General features: G+C 35.8%; 1 protein-coding gene across 1 annotated transcript in view; it reads right to left on the reverse strand.

Annotated features, from left to right (window-relative positions):
* agbl1 (ATP/GTP binding protein-like 1) overlaps positions 1–21,305 on the reverse strand; it is a 247,638-nt gene that overhangs the window by 189,424 nt on the left and 36,909 nt on the right. The window contains exons 7-10 of the mRNA XM_002933316.4: positions 12,715–12,923; positions 11,274–11,445; positions 10,552–10,622; positions 6,579–6,695 (exon numbers count right to left, since the gene is read on the reverse strand). Of these exons, the coding sequence (XP_002933362.2) occupies positions 6,579–6,695; positions 10,552–10,622; positions 11,274–11,445; positions 12,715–12,923 (569 nt within the window). The remainder of the gene's footprint in view (positions 1–6,578; positions 6,696–10,551; positions 10,623–11,273; positions 11,446–12,714; positions 12,924–21,305) is intronic.

Consider the following 21,305-nt stretch of genomic DNA (forward strand, 5'->3'; position numbering starts at 1 on the left):
TGAAAGTGTTTCTATGTTTGTTGATGATACCAAATTATGCTTAACTATTTTCCATGCAGGATGCTGCCAGATAACAAGTTGTCTAATTCCAGGCAGTGTCATTCTATGGCTACTACAGCAAATAAAGTGCTGTCTTGCATAAAAAAGGGCTTTAACTTAAGAAATGAAAACATAGATTTGCCTCTAGTCTCTAGTCTCTAGTCTCTGTCTCTAGTAAGGCCTCACCTTGAGTATCCAATGTTTTTCCAGTTTTGAGCTCCAGTCCTTCAAGAAGGAGATGAACGAGCTGGAGAGAGTGCAGAGATGTGCAACTAAACTATTAGAAAGGATGGAGGATTTTAACTAGAAGGCTACACTGTCAAGGCTGGGGTTGTTTTCTCTAGAGAAAAGGTGCTTGTGAGGGGACATAATTACTTCTTACAAGTACATTATAGGGGATTATATACAGATAGTGGGCATCATTTTACCATAAAAAGGATCAACACACCAGAATCCACCCCTTTAGATTAGAGGAACAGAACCTCTTCAGATGTCTTACTTTGGTGTTATGTTATAAATCAATATCAAAATCATATTCATAAAACCGCCTTTATTTTACATATAGCACAGACACAACAATGTTTCGGACCTCCTGGTCTTTTCTGAAGCTAACAAAGCTTTTTATGAATATGAAATGGGAGTGCTGAAATTTCGATATATTGAAGTCTGAAAGTATGTGGAGGTGAACATATGATGCTGCGTGCACCCTGTAATAAACAAGTGTGCTGGAAACCCATTGTGTTATGTTATAAACACAAATCCATGGGAAGGTTAAAGACATAAATAGGAGGGAATCATCAGAAGAGGTTAGTAGCTAAACAGATCAGTTAATGCATGTTATAATTAATAAACAAGACAGAGAAAATCAATATACTAAAACATGCATTAGGAAACAAATGACAGGTACATTCCACCCTGAATTTTATTGGTGAAAAGATAATCATCTTGCATTCATATCCTATGGATTTACTAACAGGTTTGCTAAGGTAAAAGACCCCCTTTAGTTCTAGTGGCATCAGATGTGTATCACCTCTCAAACTGGGTAGACTTCTGGGATATTGCTGCTGTTTAACATCAGTGTACATTTATGTACAAAGATATTCTGGTGCGGAGAAATATTACAGTGCTAAAGGCGTTGAAAATAAAGATTGTTGTAATAAATGATCTGAACAAGTGCATTACTCAATGCCAGAAGAATAATTTAGTAAGAAAAACATCTTTTATATTAAAGGTGCAATGCAATATATCATGCCTTCTACCACCTGTAATGCATATCTTAAGAAGATAGTGATTTTGAATAAGCTTCTCATTTTATAACTTAGGATCTTCTGAGAAAATGAAGAATACATTTACTGAAAATACACGCAGTATTAAAGAAAACAACTGCTAAAACTACTAGCTATAGAGCAGATACTGTTTGTAGGTTGCTCTCCCGTGGGATATACTGGGATACAATTAGGAAGAGAATAGTGACTAAATGCATGCGAGAATAAACTGATGATCTTGTTGTGACACATCCTTGCAACAAGTAACACTAAGCTTTAATTGTAGCTGAACGACAGATGGATCATTGGGAATGACAGTATACGTAACATAGCACATTCCTATGGCATGATAATCATGCTGTGTAAGACCTCACTTACATTTACAATGAGAAACATCATGCTTGGAGATTGCACAGTTCACGAATGTAAATCTCATCTAAGGCTTTATCCTAATCTCTATATTAGGTGGGCTTTATTTATACAACAGTTACAAAGATGGCTGACCCTAACAAAGCTCATAAAAAACATGCACCAGTTAGACTGGGACTTCTGTTTCAAAGAAAACATTAAACCATGTACTGGACAAAAATAAATAGCATATCAGCTGGGTGTTACTGGCCCTTTAACTGAAGGTTAAAGTGAAACTATAGCCCTGAACATTGCAAGCCTCTATAAAAATATAGCATGTAAAAGAAAAGCCATTTTCATAAAAAAAAAAAAATTTCTAGCACTATCTGCCATTGGATAGCTAGTGATGAGTGGATTTTTGGCCAGGCATGGATTCGCTGTAAAATTCTGCATTTTGCCATTGCCCATTTCATGAAACTGCTGCAAATATTTGCTGCAACAAAAAATTGCTGAGCAAAGGTATAGATTTTCTTTAAGCATCTCCTAAGGTCAGAATTACTAAAGCTCCATAATTTCTCATCTTTTTTATTTTCAAATTAGACTTAATTAGTTTTCCTTCTCATGTGTAATCTTTACTAAAAAAAAATCACAAGCAAAAGTTGCTGCGAGAAAAGTCGGAAAAAAATTAACTTTTTCGAATTGTCACTGCGAAAATCCCGACTTTGTCAAAGCAAAAGATAGAACTTAAAGGGAAGGGACCTTTGCTATCGACTTCTAGGTGAACTCGGCAAGTTTAAAATAAAAAATCGATGGTTTGTAAATGAGCCCCCCATCGGCAAACTTTGAAATAAAGAGGCGTTCATTTAACCGTGGACTAGTATTTTGAGTTAGCCTTCTCCTCTTCCCAGTTGCTCGGTGCTTAGTGTAATATGTAACTAGTGATAGGCTAATTTTTTTGCCAGGAAGGGATTCACAGTGAATTTTTGCATTTCGCCATTGCCGAGTTGTTTCGCCAAACTTCTGCGAAAATTTGTGCAAAAAGATTTGTTGCACATCAAAAAAGTTGTGGTCATGGCAAAATAGTTGAGGTTGCATAAAAAATTAATGTGACACCACGTTGGTCAAATTTTTTGCCCTTTTGTGAATTTTTCTCTAGTTTCACGAATTTTTCAGCGAAGCGAAACGGGACAGATTCGTTCATCGTTTATATAACAAAAAAACAGCTATTTCTTTTTTTTTTTTACAAATAGGCAAAAAATAAGTCCTATTCACTGAACTTTTATTAAATAAGTGGTAAACTGCTATATTACTGCATTGGCACAATCAACAACTCTTAATATGATGGTTTGTATCTTGCCTACTATGCTTACAAGTCATGCTTATGATGAGGTTTTAGAATTTAGTTGTAGACTTTGTAAAGGCAGAATTGGCACTACATTCAATCGTATTTCCCCATATAACTTAGTTGTGATTTAGTTACTTTAATGATGCTAATAATTGAAGAGAGTCAAAAAATATTAGAAAAGGACAAAAAAATCATTTTAGTAATAAATGGGATGCCAAGGTCATTGACTTTCAATCTAAAAGAAAAAGAAGTTCCAAAAAAAAGAAAAAAAAAAAAGTTCAATTCGTTAAAATACTTTGTGGCACAGAGTACTGTACAGTAGCATCAGGATTACTGTATAATTTAGAAAATCTGAAACTCTCAACACTTCTGTGGAAGCTTGATAATAGAGAATATGGTCTGGCCATTATTTTGAACCATATCTCTTTTTATTTATAAATACTAAATCAGTTTCTAAAGATTTAGACAAATTTAAAGAACTACAGGTCCTTTTCAAAAAATTAGCATATTGTGATAAAGTTCATTATTTTCTGTAATGTACTGATAAACATTAGACTTTCATATATTTTAGATTCATTACACACAACTGAAGTAGTTCAAGCCTTTTCTTGTTTTAATATTGATGATTGTGGCATACAGCTCATGAAAACCCAAAATTCTCAAAAAATTAGCATATTTCATCCGCCCAATAAAAGAAAAGTGTTTTTAATACAAAAAAAGTCAACCTTCAAATAATTATGTTCAGTTATGCACTCAATACTTGGTCGGGAATCCTTTTGCAGAAATGACTGCTTCAATGCGGCGTGGCATGGAGGCAATCAGCCTGTGGCACTGCTCAGGTGTTATGGAGGCCCAGGATGCTTCAATAGCGGCCTTAAGCTCATCCAGAGTGTTGGGTCTTGTGTCTCTCAACTTCCTCTTCACAATATCCCACAGATTCTCTATGGGGTTCAGGTCAGGAGAGTTGGCAGGCCAATTGAGCACAGTAATACTATGGTCAGTAAACCATTTACCAGTGGTTTTGGCACTGTGAGCAGGTGCCAGGTCATGCTGAAAAATGAAATCTTCATCTCCATAAAGCTTTTCAGCAGATGGAAGCATGAAGTGCTCCAAAATCTCCTGATAGCTAGCTGCATTGACCCTGCCCTTGATAAAACACAGTGGACCAACACCAGCAGCTGACATGGCACCCCAGACCATCACTGACTGTGGGTACTTGACACTGGACTTCAGGCATTTTGGCATTTCCCTCTCCCCAGTCTTCCTCCAGACTCTGGCACCTTGATTTCCGAATGACATACTTGGACCACTGAGCAACAGTCCAGTGCTACTTCTCTGTAGCCCAGGTCAGGCGCTTCTGCCGCTGTTTCTGGTTCAAAAGTGGCTTGACCTGGGGAATGCAGCACCTGTAGCCCATTTCCTGCACGCGCCTGTACACGGTGGCTCTGGATGTTTCTACTCCAGACTCAGTCCACTGCTTCCGCAGGTCCCCCAAGGTCTGGAATCGGTCCTTCTCCACAATCTTCCTCAGGGCCCAGTCACCTCTTCTCGTTGTGCAGCGTTTTCTGCCACACTTTTTCCTTCCCACAGACTTCCCACTGAGGTGCCTTGATACAGCACTCTGGGAACAGCCTATTTGTTCAGAAATTTCTTTTTGTGTCTTACCCTCTTGCTTGAGGGTGTCAATGATGGCCTTCTGGACAGCAGTCAGGTCGGCAGTCTTACCCATGATTGCGGTTTTGAGTAATGAACCAGGCTGGGAGTTTTTAAAAGCCTCAGGAATCTTTTGCAGGTTTTTAGAGTTAATTTGTTGATTCAGATGATTAGCTTAATAGCTCGTTTAGAGAACCTTTTCATGATATGCTAATTTTTTGAGATAGGAATTTTGGGTTTTCATGAGCTATATGCCACAATCATCAATATTAAAACAAGAAAAGGCTTGAACTACTTCAGTTGTGTGTAATGAATCTAAAATATATGAAAGTCTAATGTTTATCAGTACATTACAGAAAATAATGAACTTTATCACAATATGCTAATTTTTTGAAAAGGACCTGTATATACTACAGTATATTCAAAACTGAATACCTTGAAGGCATTAGTAACATTACATTGTGAAAATATTTTATTTATATTTTCAGTTTGTGTTTGTTCATCAACTATCTACAAATTAATTATTTTACAGCAGCAAATGTTATATTTTATATGAGGTTTTCCCTCTGTAGTTCTGTAGAGCCATAAATGCCATTTGACCCATGTTTATCTTGCTATGTGAGAACTAAACCCATTATATTCTACAGAGTTTGTCTATAATCTGCCATATATAAATGCGTGCCTTTTTGCCCCTTGTCTGCTTAAATGACTTTCCCAGGGCTACACAGCACCTTATTTATATAAACTTTATTAGTAAACACACAAGCTTTTTACCAGTGCATGGTATTATATTTGAATGCATATAAAAACAATAATTTTGGTGTTACTGTTCCTTTTAAGGTAAACAATGGTTATTTTTCATAATTTAAATTGCACCTTGCACATGCAAATATTAGGGGTATATTTATAACTCGGTTTTAAAAGTGGTGCAGGAAAGAATTGCTTGTGTTGCTTTTTATACGGCACATCACTACTCATTCAAGACAGTTGCAAATCAAGTAACATTGCTTAGAATCTGCTGTCATTAGTAAAATAAGGATAAATAGGGCCAGGTTCAATTAAATGAAAAAACATCTCCTAATTTTCAGGTGATAAATAAAGGGATAATCCAGCCCTGTGGTAAATCACTGACAACTATATTCTGCTCACCATGCATGCATGCACATTCATTTTACAAACAAAATATAAGATCTTTCTGCCAACTAATACATATGTTACTCATACTCCTGCTTATTCTAGATTTACAAGGAGTTGTTACAGAATATTCTTTACATGTCACAGAGCCATTCTTTCATCACTCACAGACCAACAAAAGAATTTCTTTTATTAGTAAGTTTGTCTCACAGATCTGTGTTTATATATGTTGGGACTTAATTGCAATATCCTAAATTTGATGAATCTTATCTCATATGACAAAGAGAAGATAACATGTTACTGCCACATGTAAAGGGTATAACTCTTACTTGTTCCATGCCAGTTGATAAGGTAAGTAAAGCTAGGTTCTGGCTTTGGCAGTTCAATCCTGAGTACATAGGTTTGTCTTGTTTTAAGACACGTGTGATGGTTTCAGTTAAACAATCACTGCTGGATAAAACAGTCAAAGGAAGTGGTCTTCCTATCTCCGCAACCATAGCAGACATTTGGGTACTCTGGGTAAAATAACTCAAAAATATGCTTAAGAGCATTGTCAGGCTTTAAAGGGTCATCTATTATCTGGTGGTCTGGATTATTTTTTCTGTAGTCTAGACTATTGTTTTTTCTAATACACCCTATTTCTTTCCCAAAGTGGTTATATGGCTCTCACATCTGCACTGCCTCTATAATATATTAGTTCTTTGTTTTTTCCAGTTGGCTATGACTCAAAAAAACATGTTATGATCATTTCTATAAGACTATTCATATTCACAAATAAAAGTTATATATCGCACCTGTAAATCTAGGTAGCGTTCAGGGAAAAAAATCTTATAATGTTCAAGTTCCTTTTCATCTCGATCTGCTTTAGGCCTTGACTTCAGTTTATTCAGATCAGTTTCCAAGTCATCATCCTGCATAACAGGGAGGAAAAAAAAGGATGTTGTAAAAACTATAACACTTTTAACATGACTTTGCTGTGTAAACATTTTTATATAGTATCTTAAAACTTTAATTGGGCTGGTTCTTTTACTGTTCCCTAAAAAGCTTTTGAATCCATTTGGAACATGGGAATAAGCCCACGGCTCCCTGTTGTCAGAGCTTGCATCTCTATTTATTGGCTGCCTCTTTATTTTCCAATACATTGGTTCTTTCTGCCAGTGTCAATTCTATTTCATCTGCAGTGCACAAGCTAAATTGAAAAATACAAAGACATAATGTTCTTTAAAATGTGCTACATTTACAGCGGCATAGAAAATAAAAGTTAGGAGTGAATGTCAAGTGACATAGAGGTCATGCCGTACCGGCATTTGATATTAGATGAAGTAATGAACTACTTCTGCAAGTATTAGATGTTGCCGAAATAAAATTAGAACAATATGAAAATATTAACTGCTAAAGCCAACAAAGCATTTTGTTAGAAATGTTGCACCTTATGCATTTGGGCCAGATTTGTTAAAGGGCACTGCACATTTTTTGAGTGGCTTGATCTACTGTAGGTGCTTATTGTGTACCTGGTATTGCTATCAGCAGGGGAATGTGACCAATATTTCACAATTATATGGGGCAGCTTTGACGTGATAAATCAGGGCATCAGTCTGGAGGCCTGAGGGCTTCATTCAGCCTTAGGTGACTTCCATACCAGGGCAGTAACAGTTTACCATAAGCAGGCTTTCCTGAACTGATACAGTTCACAAATGTTAAAGCAATTGTAAGCAAGGTTAACATTTTAGTGACCTTGAAAAATCATTAATATCAAGAGATGAGCTAAATATATTTTGGCCAGGCATGGATTGACAGTGATATCCTGCATTTCACTGTCAGCACATTTTTACACAAAAATGCAAAAAAATTCCAGCGTGAAATTTTTTCTCATGTAAAAATGCACCAAAAAAATGCCTATTGGCTCCAATGCATTTTTGGTGCCAAAAATGTCCATTGACCTCAATACATTTGTGTAAAAAATACAGCTATTAACTCCGATGCTTTTGTATGGAAAAAAGTGGTCATTGATTTTAATGTATTTCCCAAAATTTTTGCCATTTAATGAATTTTTCTTTGGTTTTACAAATAATTCACAGAAATGGGACAGATTTGCTTATCACAATTTATGTTAAGTTTTAAAAATGTGACCAGTAAATTCTACCTTCTGGTTAGTTGCTTTAGCTGATAAGAACTGTATCAAACTTAAAGAGGAGTGGGAAATACTAATAATAATACATTCTAATAATGCAGACAGACTTAAGTAAAAGGAGAACCCGATGTGACGTTAACTTTAGGTGATTTTTGAGACTTTATTGAATGTAGATGTAATGGGACATTAACAAAAGAGAGGGAAGAATATAATCTTAGCCAGAAGACAGCTGTTGGAATGTGGAGTGGTTAGAAGGGAATGCTAAGTGAACAGAGGGAAGCAGGGAAGCAATGAAAGAGCAGCAGAGTTAGTCACCTCGGAGGAAAAGAGGATTTGTAGTTTATCTGGAATGGATAGGAGACATATTTTTAGAAGGCAAAAGACAAATATTTAGAAGAGGATAACATGGTCCAACAGCTGAAATAACCATAAACTTCAGAGGTGAAAAGTCCAATGAGGAGACAAGAAAGGATGAGAGCATAAGTAAAGTTGAAGAAGAGCAGAGAATGTGATAAAGATTATGAAGAGGAAATATATTTCAAATGAATTCAATTCCATTCATTCCAGTCTGTTTTATAAAATATTTGCCAGTAGAAAAGGGATTCTACTAAATTAACTGGTTAGTAATCCTTTCATGTTGGAAGGCTATCATTCCCTTTTTAGAAATAACCTGAATGTCTGTCAGTCATTTCTTTAAAAAGTTCCTATTTTATCATGGGACTTTATTTTATTACATATTTTATCATATACAGGTATGGGACCCGTTATCCAGAATGCTTGGGACCTGGGTTTTATGGATAAGGGGTCTTTCCATAATTCGGATCTTCTACCTTAAGTCTGCTAATAAAATTATTTTAACAGTAATTAAACCCAATAGGATTGTTTTGGCTCCAATAAGGATTAATTATATCTTAGTTAGGATCAAGTACAAGGTACTCTTTTATTATGAGAGAGAAAAAGGAAACCATTTTTAAAAATGTAAATTATTTGATTAAAATGGTGTCTATGGGAGATGGCCTTTCTGTAATTCGGAACTTTCTGTATAATGGTTTCCGGATAAGGGGTCCGATACCTGTATTTTATTTCAATATAATATATTTTATCATATTTTACTATTTGGGTGGAAAAAGCAGACCATTTTTAACTGGGATGCAAGAATTTATTATTACTATTTAGAATTTTAATTGTATGCATTCTTAGGTCACAAATGCGGATGGTTAAATCGAAAGAAAAATCTAGCAAGTAGATTGCAGCGCATGTGCTGCCCAAAAACATGTGCCAATGGAAGGCATTGCCAGGTCTATGTGTCTGTGGGCTTGCAGGGCTATCTGTTAAAACTGCCCTCCAGATACAATGATGGCTACTTAGTAGATGTAATTAGCCAAACATCCTGAGCATATCAATACACATACAGCCAGCTTCTGTTAACTAGAGATCAGACATGCAGGGAGTGTATTCCATTCATAGGGATCCTTTCCAATTTTTTTGTGCATATATATATATATATAATGTAAATTGCTACTGAAACTATATTTTTGTTCTTTGCAATTCCCTTGCTACCGTCCACTGTAACAGAAAAAACTGTCCTCCAGCTAAGACTCCTTTTTTTCTATTTCCTACAATGACTTAACACTGTTATTTTATTCTCAGGTCTGTCAGTTACAGAACATGCAAGGCATTGTGGGAATTAGCCTTGGTTGGAAGAGAGCCAACCACCAACACAATGTTCCAAGGCAGACAAAACAAGCAGTAGGAGGAATAGTATGAAACCTACAATGCTTTATATATATATATATATATATATATAGGAACAGGTTGAAGCAGGCACTCACATATAACGAAGTAATAATTTGCCTGGGTGCAGTATAAAGTGTGCATACAAAACTGGAAAGAATATGCCGCACACTCAGGTCTTAGATGCAAAAAACAAAAAAATGTTTATTTGGATCAAATAAACATTTTTTTGTTTTTTGCATCTAAGACCTGAGTGTGCGGCATATTCTTTCTAGTTTTATATATATATATATATAGTTAATCGAGATGGATCAGCACCTTTTTTTTTTTAACTACATGTAACTACATGTATTTTGGTTGTGCACCTCACAGAATATTGAGAATTGAGTGCTGGCATACTAGGACTAATTTATATATTTATATTGTCAAGTTTTATAGTATATATTTATATATATGTATAGATATATAGTGATATACCTGTATATAGAAATTGCTTGACATTATACTTTCTTATACGTCTTTCATTTACATTCCAAAAAATGAGTGGAGTCCTCCTTTAATTTAAGCTCAGCGATTTTACTTATTTTTTTTTTATACCTTTACAATTTTATTTATCTTTTCTTTCCATTATCAGTCCATGAGGTCGGAGGAGTTATGAATGCAAATATAATCCTATACAAGTTTGCTTTCCTGTACAACCTGTCAGAATTTGCACCGCAGCCTGACTTACATAAACCCTTGCTACAGAGTGTAGTAATGGAAAACAAAAGAGAAAGGTCAGACAGTCTGGGTTTCAGTTCAGTGGGAAATAGTAAATAATACTGCACACATCACATGTTTCTGTTCCTATTAGCTGTGCCCTTGAATTTTATATTTAGTCAATCTTCCATGAAAACACATACTTCTTCTTTGTCTAAAACCTCATTTCTATTGATCCCTTCCATTTCTGTTTCTTCTTCATCTTCGGATTCATCTATAAGTTAGGAGACATTTAAAAAAATAGAAAATATCACTAATTATTATAGCTCTTTCTGTGCTTAGAAAATGTATTCTTAATATATTTTTACTGTATCATATGCAAGGGTGCCAGGTTGCTAAACTTTTCTACTCGCAGAGAACAGTTGTAATCGCTTGAAATCGCTTATCTGATGCAACCAAATATCCTGTGGACTCAATCAGCTATATACAAATACCTTTAGTTACAATTCAAGAGACAATAGATAGATTGTAGATACTGTTTGTTTCCCTTTAAAATCTTCAAAAGCCTACCATATGTTCCTAGAGGCTGGATAACAGCCCAAGTGTTCCCAGACTAATTAGAATAATTTGCATCAATAGCATAAATGCTTCCATGATCGAATTACGTGAGAGCCTTACCAAAATGTTGCCCTTCAAATATTTTAACTCTGTTCCACTTCTGGAAATAGAAGCAGCTGCTTTGAAGTGCAGAATAATATTCTGAAGCCTCTTCTTACTTGGCAACCTACACACTTGTGTCTATTTTTTCTTCTGCACTTGCAAGACCCGTGAATACATTATTAAGCCTTTATGCATACAGGCTTGGTTTTTAGCATGTCCCTTTACCCCTGTAACCTGTTGTTGTTTTTTTAATAAAAATACACACCTTCCTGTGGATATGACTTTGGGGGAGCAGATATATCTGTAATTCCAGGTATATGAAATGTATAGGAACTTTTTATAACGGACAATGGTAGAGGACATTTTGGGCAACACTTTCTCAAAACTTGAATTGCAGCATTCACTAGGGAGTCCAAGCTGTTGCATTGCAGACATTCCTAACAGGGAAACAAAAGAAGCAAAGTAATTTATTTTTTTTGGGGGGGGGGGCATATGGTAAAAAATAGTTGCCTACAACAAACAATAAATACAGTTAAAAAAGGCAAGAAGAGACTAAAGAGGGAGTTGAGAAAAATTCTATAGAAGCAAGAGAACAAGGACAAGAAGCAATCGCATGGGAGACTGTAGGAGAGTCATGTTAGATAGAAGATAGAATAAAGAGAGAAGCTGGACTTAGCATGGAAGCATTCGTTTAGTTTGATGACATTATCTACCTTGTCTAAAATAATAGCAATATGAAAGAGACATGGTGGTGAATGCTATCAATAACTGTTGGCAAGAAGGGTATTGGTAGGTAGAAATAGCTGTAAAGAGCCCTACAGCAGTTATTCAAATCTATGCTTGGAAACTGCAAATCCATAGAAAAGTCAAATAGTGACAGTTTTGACAGCTGAAGGACTACAGATGAGACACTACTTACCTAAATTGGTAACCCTATGTTGGGGGGAGATTCCAAATGGGGAAAAAAGTATATTTCTTACAATACTTTGCAATAAACTGATGGTACTGGTAATTCTGCATGTGAAATGCTACAAAATACTCATTGTGATATCTGACCTATTGTGTAATCTGTGCCTCTGTGCAGTCTTAAGTAATCAGTTTATTCAGCGAAACAGTTGAGCTCAAGTAATTCCTTTTGCAAGCAATTTCGCTACTCCCTATTTTAATCATAAGTTCATTATAAATAGTGATGACAGGAAATGTACCATGTTCGTATATATCACTGATACAATCCATCCCAGACTCAAGAGAAGACAGTGTAATAGATTGCAATCTAATAGACTGTTAAATCCACTGGACAGGTATTAATTGTGCCCACAAAAAACTCTACATTGAGCTGTCAGTGTAATAAAAAAGATAAACTATGAAAATGTCTGTGCTGTTCATAGTACTTTACCCTATACATGCTATGTTTCCATTGGAAATACCATATACTGCAATGCTTGCTGTGTTTTCTATCTAAACACTGTATATAACAAGCAAATAGCATGTTGCTGCCAACATATCAAAGAGAGAATTTAAAGAAAAAGAAAATCTTAGCAAATGTCTGAGAACATGAAGGCTGTTAAGGAGATTTCAAAGTGTCTTGCTGCTGTCAAATGGCTAAGAACTTCAGACAAAGAAAAGGTCAATCTACAGGAAAAAATAGCCTTACAAGTACTGTTACAAAAAAACCTAGTGATATTAAATCCTAATTTTCCATTTACTTGTGTTGTAGAGAAGACAATTTCCATGCCCTTGGCCTGCCGGAAGGCTTCTCTGCCAGACCGGATATTGGTTATGTGCTTTAGGCACCGTATAAGACCTCTCCGAATATGTATGTAGCGGTTAGATGAATCACAGAGATGCCAGTCTTTGTAGAACTGCAGGAGACTGTTTACATAACCCCTGTTGACAGCTCTTCTTCCATTCGATTCTAGGGGGAAAAAGTATAATCAATAATTTATCTAGTTCAAGGTTAGTTGTCTTAAGCAACCTTATACAAGCTCACACAATATTATTTTGACTTAATGAATCCTGTGCTGTGTTACATGAGCAAACTGGCAATAATCTGTTTCTGTGTAAAGCGTACACTTGGGAAATATGGGTAGACTGGCTACAAATTTTATATTGCCTATGTAATAACACTTCATTCTAAGAAAGAAGCCAAAAAGTATGGCACCTGTAAAAAGATCTTAAAAAACAAGTAATGGACAATTTTCCCATAGCACTACTCTTCTGGGAGGATACTCTGCTAGAGGCAAGTAATAAGGCTACGATAATGCCTTTATGGCACCAAGAAAGCAAAGAAGCCAATTTAGCCTCATATAGTGATCCCCATATTACACTGATCCAGCATACCCTATCACAGGCAGATATGTCTGATCTCTCAGCAGAAGTGTGTAGAGTGCTGCCTAGAGCCATTCTTGACCAAAGCAATAACGTTTACACATACCTCAATATGGTTTATCCATTGCATTAGCATTTTGATAGGCCACATTTTAAGAGGCAATACATTTACAGACAGCCATGCGATATTTTCACATTTCCATAGCAATCCTTATTCTGTGTATGTACAGTATATATAGCCAGCTTTATGGATGTTTAGTTCTAAAGTGGTATTAACTATTTTACCAAGATGAGCCAATGAAACATGTTACAGCTGCACAGTTCAGATCAATTTGTAATGAATCAGGGCTTGAATCTCTCAAATCTATGCAATTAAATGCATGTCAGTGTGAGGCAGCAGTCTGCTTTAACAGGAATTAAGATTTGGACAAATCAGTGCCTAAAAACCTATACATTTTCTCCTTCATACCACTTTTTTATTAAATTGCTGGAAATATGTACACTGCGCCTGTTCTTAGTACAACCTATTATAAAGTAGAAACACAAACCTTTGGAAACACTTGTAATTTTACACATTTTCAGAGACAATTTTTTCATGAGCAGAGCTTCCTATCTAGCTTTGAAATGCTACACAAAACACTTGAGAGTACTGTTTTTGCACCAACTTCATCTATAGTATTGGATAAACCAAACAGTTAATATTTTGTACTTGTCTGCATGCATCACCACAGGCACAAAATGAACATGCATGACGCAGAAGGAACAAATGATGAATATACAATTAACATAAGGACTAGGCACAGATATTAAATGCCACTACACACTGCTTTATCTTGTTTGTAATGAGCAAGCTTCTCAAACATCACATCTGGTCTATCGTGATACAGCAGTGTTTACTCCATATTATCCAACTGAAATTCATGATTGCACTTGGTTATTGCAGCATTTCATCTCCTTTTCCCATTGGTGTCTACACCAGAATAACTGATTAAGCACTTTGCTTAAATGTAATGATATCCGTAATTGAAGGAAACCTATGTTTAGAATACAATACTAAGTAGTGCGCTGTAACAAATTATCCATGTGCGTTACACAATAAGGTGGAAACAATAATGATACAGCAATGTGTTGAGTACATGCTACACATTCCAAACAATTCATTTGTTACTTATTGATATACATAGGAAGACATGATATCCCAGTTAATCAGTCTGTTTGGTATGCCCAACACTTGCATTCCTTTCACAATAGCTTCCTAATTTACATCCACCTTGACCCTAGTTCAGTCTTCAAGGTCAAATATTGGGTTACCAAAAAAGATTTCAGATGACATCTAGAAAGTAGAAAGTCTGAACACCTTGCCTTGAGCATTGAACTTTTAAGTCTAAATACAGAATGTTTAAGTACAGAAACAAAATATTGACTGAATATGATGTTGTAGGCTTTTAATAAAATAGTGAGGGGAATTCTCCAGACACATCTCAGTCGATATCATGTACTTATTTCAGAATGAGCCAGCGGCTAATGAAGGGAAAGCAGAAAAATAGAGGACCCTTTGCATTTTTTTGCTCTGGGCCAGTCACTTGTAGTTGCATTACTGATGATTGTCATATAAGGACTGCAATGTCCATGTCCACATATATTTAACATTGTTTTCGCAATGTTATTTTTTCTTGCCATCTCTCTATTCTGAATCCCCCAACGTACTGGGGCACATCTATCCTAAACTGTTTCTGCAATTTTTTTATCTGTAATTCAAGTTATGTAACTGACATGCAAAGATAACAAATGCACATACAATATATCAGACTTGTACCACTGTACCACAGCACCCCTAAAATGTAGGTGCTCGTTTGTCAGGAGTATTGATATGGTAAATGTGCGAAATCACTATGTAGTTATACTCTTGCTAAATGTGCTTTTATACCAGAGAAGCTTGCATTCTAATGTCTGTATGCAAACTATGAAATCAAACTAGTTGAATGCATATTTAGCAGAAGCAAATACCATATAAGGATTGATTTGTATTTTTCCTACCCATAATGTTCTAAGTATTTTTTCGTGAGACAGTGGTTGCGTGTACATTTTGAATACAACTTTGCACATTATAAGCTGCTGAACCTAAAACCTAAAAAATAATTTATGGTACTGTGTCTCTTAGTTCAGAAAATATTAGCAGAAGGGGATATTGTATATTGCCCATCTAATATTCAATCTAATGTTCAAGATAACTTTGTTAAGAGCTGGAGAGAGTGCAGAGACGTGCAACTAAACTGGTAAAGGGGATGGAAGATTTAAGCTATGAAGTTAGACTGTCGAGGTTGGGGTTGTTTTCTCTGGAAAAGAGGCGCTTGCGAGGGGACATGATTACTCTGTACAAGTACATTAGAGGGGATTATAGGCAGATGGGGGATGTTCTTTTTTCCCATAAAAACAATCAACGCACCAGAGGCCACCCTTTTAGCCTATAAGAGGGGCCTGGATAAGTTCTTAAACAAGCATAGTATCCAAGGCTATTGGGATACTAATATCTACAGTTAGTATTGATGTTTGTATATATAGTTTATATATGTGAGTGTATAGATTGGTAAGTATAGGTTGTGTGTGCTGGGTTTATTTGAAGGTTTGAACTTGATGGACTCTGGTAACTATGTAAGAACAATTCAGAATTGCAGAATCTTGGTTTAAATTGTTTCAGAAAACCTGAAAATCACTTCCCTTCTCTGGCTCAAACTGCTTCCGTTTTCCATGCAACAAATACCATATTTCATACAAAAACTATTAACAGACAAGTGGGTTAACTATATTTTGTTCATAAAACTGAACGCATAAAACCAGCTTGGAAACTGGGAATAAACTGGGCAGTATAAGAAATCCATCTAATCCAAAGAAAGAAGTAAACAGTAAACAAGACTACTGCTGGAGAAATAGTGCTGAAATTCAGTTTTACCTACTGCAGCCCATGCTTTGTGTATGGGCTGCAAATCTTCTTGCGGTACATGCGCCCACCCTTGAAAAAAAAAGCCACCATGGAAAAACCCTGAGAGAACAATTTAAGCTAATTTTCTTAAAACAGTGCAAGCTGTTAGTGCTGAAAAGTGCAGAAAATATGGGATAACAAAACTGAATGAAATTAGATTAAAATAACACTCTGATAAACAAATTATTCTCCTAAAATAAAGAGCTCAGGAAGAAAGATAGAAAAATACCTTTTATAACTAATATAACAGCATCACCATGTGGTGACAAATGGAATGAAATAACATTTTATTTTCAATCAGGGATGCGGCAGTATATGAAAGAGAACAGTGTTTATATTCTCAAAAGGCAAGAATTGAATTAGCTTTGTGTAAGGAGTGGTAAGAAGCTTAAGCCGCTATACCCCTGCTCTGATTTATAATGTTTGTTACAGGGGGGGGTACAATAATGCAGTGTGCAGAGCTGGGCTGAAATGCACACAAGCCTGCATTAATCATGTACCCTATGTATCCCTCTATAAATGCACTTTTTGGTAACCTGAGGATTTACTCTTTCCTTAAAGCAGTACTCTTCATTGGTTGTAGAGTATTTATATTTTCATTAACAATATTGAAAAAAGGCTTTAAAAATACATTAAGATCAAGCAGTAGGAATTGTGTGCCAGTGCTCCCTAAGTAGGCCTTGTGTGAAATACAATTCCAAACAGTGGTTGCAGTTAAGGTAAAGGTGCATGAAAGGCTGATCCCTACTAATAAAGTTATGGATGTGCTTTCCTCCTGAACTCCATGATACCTCTAATATACAGTGGTGTGATATACCATAAAGGAGTATGTTGAAGACAAGAGGACAATGAACCCTTTCTCTAAAATGGCAAATTGGGCGTATAGGCAGGAGAGGTCCTCTTTGTGATTTTGCAGTTTAGGCAACACATAATGACCTAGATTCAAATGAGTAAGAAACTATTATTTTATGGTTTATCGTGTGAAAACTTATGGGTGAGATTCAATTTGAGTTTTCATGTGACAGATATGTTTTTCTCATTAAATTGCCTCTGGCTCTGTGGGAAAATCTGCAACTGAATTAGGAGATAAACTTTTCTCCTCAAACTGAACCTGGCCCAGTGTATCCTATACTTAGATATGTCTAGAGAGACCAAGAGTTATACATAGGAAGGATGTGAATGGTAGATACTGTAGGACAATATAGGTAACATCTCTACCAAAGTGGAAGGACTAATTATACCTTATCGATCCAAATGTGTCCCCTTTAAAGTTACAATTAAGCAGAATAATTTATGTGAAGTCAGGTCTGGACTGGCAATGTGTGCAATGTGCCATGGGCAGTCAGTGTTTATTGAGATGGCGGGGGGGCTGTTTGGGCCTCTGTGTAATTGGAATGTTAACCCTTAAAACATATGGTTTATATTTTTTAAAATATTAGCAATGTTATATTGTTAATATAATGAATATAAAACAACGTTGTTTTCTGTTCATTAATTTAATTTTCTTAGTAGAGTAATTTCGCAAGAATTTCCTGTTTTTCTAAATAAGTTTTTACTAACTGAATCCAGTCAGCCACAATGAACAGCAGATGGCACTGTTGTTTCAAATGATATTATCAGTATAAAAACTGATAATATCTTTTTTTATTATTTTTATTTATTTTTCAGTATTTATTTATGCACTGCCAACACATTTATCAGCAGAACTTACAATCTAAGGCCTCACCTTATTACATACACACACTATAGTCAATCTTGTCATGAGCCAGCTACCCTACAAGCATGTATTTAGAGTGGCGGGGGAAACCCATGCACAGGTTTAGACTATGGGGGGTGCAGGGTCCACCAGGGCTGCTACTCCAGAGGCCCCACCCCCATGATGGGCCTAGGGTTGCCATCTGCCCAGTTTTGACCTAGACAGCCCGGTTTTTGAGAGGGCTGTCCGGGTAAAAACTCCCTGCTCGGTTTTCTTAGATTGACATTGCTGATCAGCCAGTCACCAGAGGGAGCTCAGCAGGAGAGTACTGGCAGGGACTGAATCTTGGTTAGTGGGGCCTAGTCCAACTTTACCCATGCAGACATGGGGAGAACATACAAACACCTTACAGATAGTGCTAAAGCCATAAATATACAAATCCATATGTTGCAGCTCATTGGAATGGGAAGGTTGTTTTTTTAGCAAACATTTATGCTATTAACAGGATTCATCTTATCACTGCCTAAATAAAACGCAAATGCACTTAGAACACACTAGTGGGACATATTATAATTAGTAACATGACTGCAGCAAGTTGTAGCTGCAATATTTACTTGTATAAAACATTATACCGAAATTGTATATGATAATCACATGACCATGTGGTTTTGTCGTTTTCCCATCAACATAAATACAGATCATTGTTGAAAGTTAATTGTTTGACAGTAAGTTTAAAGGGAAATCACATTTATGGCATATTAATTATTGTGTATTATTATATCTACTGGAGCTATTTTGCTAGAGAATAGGAAGAGAAATCTGTCAGTTTAGTGATCTCTTGAACTAACTTGCTCACCCAGAAAGGCACCAGTGGATCAATAGTTCAATAACTCAGTCTTCTTCTAATATATCATGCTTTCCAGGCTTGCACAGTATGTCTCCCACAGATACTAGGCATAGTGCTCAGAGACCTTCAGCCTGGAATATCACCCCAGGCCAATGTGATTGCGCTATAGGAAAGGTCTACTCTCTTCTCTTTGTTCTCTTTTCACACTCTTTATTATCTATTGTATATAGAATGTTTTTCTTTTATTCAGAGTCAACCGCAATGGCAGACTATAACATGGAATACAGCCAATAGGGACCTAATTAAACCCATAAGCAAATACAACTGCTTAGCAAACACAATAGTTGTATTCAATAACATCCTCTTTTATACAAAAAGGCATCAAGAAAAATCACATTTTTGGCTAATTTATTATCTGTTTTACTTATAGAAAAAAATGTACTTAATATGTTTTGGGGACAAACATTGATCAGAAAGGGACAATGTTGTTAAAGAGTTACAAATGTTGATCCAGAATAAATGGCCAGATTCAAATGGGATGTTATGGGGATTATGCAGTCAGTGCAGTATTTGTAAAGGCAGTACAGGTCTTTTCACTCCAAAATGGAGCCCAGGGCCTACAGCTATTTGTGCACACCCAAGAGCAGCATGCAAAGTGCAAAAAATAGCAGATTGCAGCCTTTTTTGGCACTTTGCATGCTGGGTTCACAAATGAGCCCTTATGTCACTAGGCAGTGGATTGGTGTAGATTTAGTTGAAGCACTGTAATAAAAACAATTGTAAGTTGGGTTGTGAGAACTGGCCATAGTAAGCAGTATTAAGAGTGTTTATAAATATAAGGTTGGTCTGCTAAAATAGGTTTGATCTACAAAGGACCCCATCATGTCATAAGAATATAATGATTGCTGGAGCAAGTTATTAAATTGGTGTGTTTGTTAGACACACTGAGGCAGAGAGACCCAGAGTCCCAGAGTCACACAGTATGAATAGCTAGTATGTCTCTATTATCTCATGTCTGAAACAGGTGCATACAGGGATGGTTATGTAAATTTACTGAAATTACTTATTATCCATACTAGATATTAAGAGAGAACTCACAAACCAGCCAGGTAATGCTATATTTTCAGTTTATACATACACATAGCACCTTTTGGGGTGTTAACATCACATTTCCTGAGTTTTGGACACTGTATTGCATTACCAATTGGCCTAAGCAGTTGGGCTTCTTATTATATAAGATAACGTATGTCTTTATGGCTATGACATACTAAGCAGCAATGAGGATATATTTATCATGCTGTGTAAAAACTGGAGTAACACATTACCGGTGATGGTGCTCATAGCAGCCAATCAGATGCTTTGCTTTGGTTTTCTAACTGTTGAAATCTGATTGCTGATTGGTTGCCCTGGGAAACATCACCGGTAATGCTTCCCTCCACTTCTTACACAGCATGATAAATATACCCTAAGCATCAGTGTGGATCACTGTCCATTACCAAGAATGGGACACTCTGCCAAGATTTAGGCTCTTCCAACAGACTAGTGTGCCCATTGCTAAATGTCATAGGTCCTGATCTTATCATGTGTTTCCAAAGAGTTGTTTAGAAGAACTTATGGTTTTTGTATAAAGGGTCTTTCTGTAGTGTAAAAATTATTTAAACATTAAATAAACCCAATAGGATTGTTTTGTCTCCAATAAGGATTAATTATATGTTAGCTGGCATGAAGTACCAGTTACCAAGGTATACAGTATACTGGTATATGGGAGATGTCATTTTAATTCAGAGCTTTCAGGATTATGGGTTTCTGGATAACAGATCCCACACCTGTATATGTGTATATATATATATATATATATATACTGTATATATATATTTATATACATATATATATATATTGTTTTTATTTTATTTTTTTGTTTGATTTTTGTTTACCGTTTGATTGTTCGTTTTTGTAATGTAAGGCCTAAGGTGCCAACAGCACAAGGTAAAAACATAGAAGTAATAAAAAAAGTTTTTACTTTTCGATCATCAGTAAACACATTTCACCTTTTCTTCATCTATCATACTATATAAAAGCAAAAAAAAAAAGGCAATCAATAATCCTTAGCTGAAAAAGGAGAGAGAATAGACACATTAAAAGGAATGAATGAGCTGGCAAAGAGAAGTCAGACTGTGCATTTACAGACAATAAAAATAAATAAACCTAAAGATCTATAGTCAATAGAGAGTCAATCAGAAGGTTAAAAACTTTTTTCATATAAAAGAAAGAAGTAAACTTCCCAGCTGACTTTTTTTTTTTTTCTAATTTTACAGCTTGTGTGTAGGTGTGTGTTTGTGTTAGTGGGTTTCCTTTATAGGCACCATATAATAATATTACACATAGTTACATAGTTACATAGTTACATAGTTACATAGGGTTGAAAAAAGACCAGTGTCCATCAAGT

Source organism: Xenopus tropicalis, chromosome 3, assembly GCF_000004195.4.
Source record: "Xenopus tropicalis strain Nigerian chromosome 3, UCB_Xtro_10.0, whole genome shotgun sequence".
NCBI lineage: Eukaryota > Metazoa > Chordata > Amphibia > Anura > Pipidae > Xenopus > Xenopus tropicalis.